The 3,938-nt window shown below is 40.0% G+C and overlaps 1 protein-coding gene across 1 annotated transcript; it reads left to right on the forward strand.

The window, feature by feature from the left end:
- The first annotated feature begins 456 nt into the window (after positions 1–456).
- On the forward strand, positions 457–1,914 carry LOC144433633 (kelch-like protein 11). Its single transcript, XM_078121975.1, has one exon. It carries the CDS (start codon positions 457–459, stop codon positions 1,912–1,914), a length of 1,458 nt encoding a protein of 485 aa, XP_077978101.1.
- The last annotated feature ends 2,024 nt before the right edge of the window (positions 1,915–3,938 follow it).

Below are 3,938 nucleotides of genomic sequence, written 5' to 3' on the forward strand. Positions count from 1 at the left end.
TCAATCAATCAATTACATGCTCGCTGCCCCCTGTGTGCATCACCACAAAATCAGTCAGTTAATTGATCGATATCACACAAAAAAAGTAAGTTTTATTTCACCATAAAAATAATCATTCAATCAATCGATCAATCAATCATCAATCAATTACATGCTCGTTGCCCCTGTGTGCTAGTGACAACGCGAGCTGGTGCAGCAACAGCGCCAACCCGCGACGTGGACATTCTCGCAAATAGCGCCCATGTTGAAAGGATGGCGGGTTCAAGTACAAGTCGCGTAAGTTCTGCAAGTGTAAAAATCTGTCACCAGTCCTCATTGATCGACAAGATCAGACACCAAAGAGATGATGAGATATTCTGTGATATGACGTTACGTGTAGAAGAACGAGAATTCAAGGTCCACCGTAATGTGTTGGCAGCATGTAGTCCGTACTTCGAGTCAATGCTACGGAGTTGAATGAAAGAAGCTGCAAGTGGAAGTGTAGAACTGCAGTGTACGTCCGCTGATGGTATGGAAGCAATTCTTGATTTTATCTATTCTGGTACGATCAACTTGAACTTGGACAATGTATTTGACATTTTGAAAGGCACAGACTTCTTTATGATGACGCATCTGCAAGAGTACTGTGAAAGTTATCTCCAAGGAGAGTTAAATTCAACCAACTGTCTCCAAATGAAGAAGATGGCCGAGCAGTTCAGAATGAAGAGTTTGTCAGCAGAGACGCAGAAAGTGTTGGGATATCACTTCAGCGAAATCATGCGAAAAAATGAAGATGATATGCTGCGCCTGTCAGCTGATGAACTCTGTTCGATAATATCCAATGAGGGCATACAAATACGAGAAGAAGACTTATTTGACTTTCTAATGAAATGGGTAATTGTTGAGAGGAGAAAACGTAAATCCAAATTCCCAGAGTTGATGAGCCACATCCGACTTGGACACGTGGACAAAAAATTCCTACTTGACCGGGTAGAAGTGGAGCCATTAGTGAAGGCAAGTCCAGAGTGTAAAATGTATGTCATGGAAGCAACACGGTTCCATCTCGCAAACGATGATGACAACAGTGACAATATCCGACTGCAGCTCAGATGTGAAATACTGATTGATGTCATTCTCGTGTGCTGTGGTATAACATTTGAGAGAACTGATAGAACATCAGAAGTCCAGAGAGCAATGCCAAATATGCTTGGATACATTTTGAGTAAAGACCAATGGGTGACATTGCCTTCAGCTGACACCGTCCTTCCAGTCACAAGCCCACCTTTATCAGTAGCTCTGAACAATAACTTAGTACTTATATCAAATACAACAACTGCAGTGTATAACCCATTGCAGAATAAATGGGATTATACGATATATACACCGAGTTTACTCGCTCATACTTTTGGTGCAGCCGTAGTATGCAATAACAAAATATATGTTATCGGTGGAGAGAGTAACCCCAAATCCATTGAGATGCTTAATCCTCACACAAACCGTTGGATGAGAAAGAGGTCATCTCCAGAGGCGTATGTTACTCCCGATGTCGTAGTTGTGAATGATAGATACATATATCTATACGTACGTCACCATCCAGGCGTCATCAATCGCTATGATACTCGTGAAGACAAATGGTCGAGTGAAGATTTGAATATTGAAATGGATGACTTGAGAAGAACCCAGACCGTCTTTCCTAGTATTGGAAGGAGAACACCAGATGGTTATGAGATCAATGACTTCGGTAGCTTCAAGATGGTGTATTCGGCTGAAAGCCAAGAATTTACACTGAGTCCAGCTGATAATCCACCTCTGGAAAATAAAGATTTCCAGGCTAAAAGTGCAATCATAGATGCAGCTGTGTGTGTAGTCAATAATGATGGAGATGTGGTGGAGGAACCGTGCATGATAATCTTCTCAGGGAGTATAGAAGATTGAGTACAAATGCAACATATTTATTCCAGTCTGCCACAAACTCGTGGAAGAAACTCGCCTCGGCTCCCATTAAAGTGTGTAGAGCAGCTTGTGGCTTGGTTCAGATTCCTGTAAAATACTTGTGGGATTTGGCATGAAAACTTCCCCAGGACAAGTACGGCACCTGTACAAAACATGGCAAGAGTTGAAAAAACAGTGGACTGACTAAGTACATCTTGGTTACATCAAACAGGGTGACCGTACCGCCAATAGACCCACAGTAATGTCAACGATACCCGTTTAACACTTGCTGCAGTGCCGAAAGGAGTCAGAAACTTTACCGTACAAAGAAACATCGAAGTACAGTTGACAGGTCGTAGGTCAAAGTGCGTCATCACGTAACACGTGAACCACAGTCCCTCTGTGCGTGAACGTAAACAAAACATCAATGGCGGCAACTGTGTTTCGGAGCGAGAGCTTCGTACATGTACCATTCTATGCTTTTGCATCGTGGCTATCACGTCGTAACAAATTGTATCGCAGCATTATTTACCGTTTATCATCGAAACCATGGCGAAGGCTGTTCGGAAGACGTTGACTTTGAACGAGAAGGTCGAGATTATCAGTCTGTACAAAGCGAGTGGTTGTTCTGTGGGCTCACGCAAACTGGCTGAGAAGTATGGTGTTGGGCGTACCCAGATACTGATCATAAAGAAACGCAGGTCTAAATTTTTGGAGGAGTTCGAAAGCAACGCACCAGGTGATCGTAAAAGAAAGATTTGAAAGACGAAAAACTGTGTTACATAAATTCATGATTGATATTTTTCACAGAAACTGCAAAATTACTTCTAGAATGTATGCAAAGCAGAGTTGTCATTGAATTGTAAATACATGTACATGTATTTTTGATGTGAGATTAAATAATTAGTTTTTAAACCCTTAATATTATGTTGTATTTAGTTTGTGTCCCCACTTCTCTTAACTTCTAAATGTTTTGGCCACCTGATTACAAAAACAACCAACCCTCTACAGAAAGGCCACCTCTCTATAGTGGCCACATTTTGTTAGTCCCTTGACTGACCACTATACACAGGTTTGACTGTATGTACAATTACAAACATTTTACACAGTTATTAGTCTTTTGCCATTTATTGAGTTACAAACAAGGACCTTGTATATGTTGTTTCATATTGATTTTCCAAGTAGCAAGCATGATAAAATTGTTTTAAAGATTAAAAATCAATTTTCATCCAAATGGCCACTTTAAACAACCTCAAATTTGTGTCACTTGTCAATCTTTATCTTTCTGTCACTTGTCAATATTCCTGGACCTTTTACATGATAATTATCAAATGTGTGTTAATATCATTCACAATGAAATATATCAAATTCTATGGACTTTTACTTCTCTTTAGTTTGGTACATGTATAGTCCCCAAATTCTATCTTCTGCTCTGAAAATATGGTAATGATATGCAAATTATCATGTAAATTACATTATCCCACTTCTTCATCAAATATAGGAAAACCCCTGTATGCAAATATGTATGTACGTAAACATGTACATAAACAGGCTTTAGAAGAAACTGAATGAGGACTAGTAGATTTCCAAGCAGGACTAGTGGATTTCAATTTCCACTAGTCCTGGTCTAGTAGGTTTTCACAGAAAATTCTAACCCTAGGCCCTGGAGACTGAATGACAGGTTTATTGAGGAGTAAAAAAAAAGAAAGAAAAAAAAATCGCATAGTCGCACCATTTTAGTCAGTCTGCCCTGACCAGAACCAATTCTTTTTTTTTGGCCCAACATACCTTTCTCGCCACACCATCGCAGTGACAACCAGTCAGGGTCGCATCCTTTTGCCAAAAAGGCTTTAGCCACATCGAGTGGTTTCTCCCTCGACTGTCTACGAGACATGTATTTACCATTACGTTCCTAACATAAAAATGAGATTTATTGGCATTAACTTAGGCAATTAACGGTTACAGCAATACAGCGTGACTATCATTCATATGACAGGGGAAGTGAGGAAACACTTACAATTAATATG

This window comes from Glandiceps talaboti, chromosome 4 (genome assembly GCF_964340395.1).
Source record: "Glandiceps talaboti chromosome 4, keGlaTala1.1, whole genome shotgun sequence".
Lineage (NCBI taxonomy): Eukaryota > Metazoa > Hemichordata > Enteropneusta > Spengelidae > Glandiceps > Glandiceps talaboti.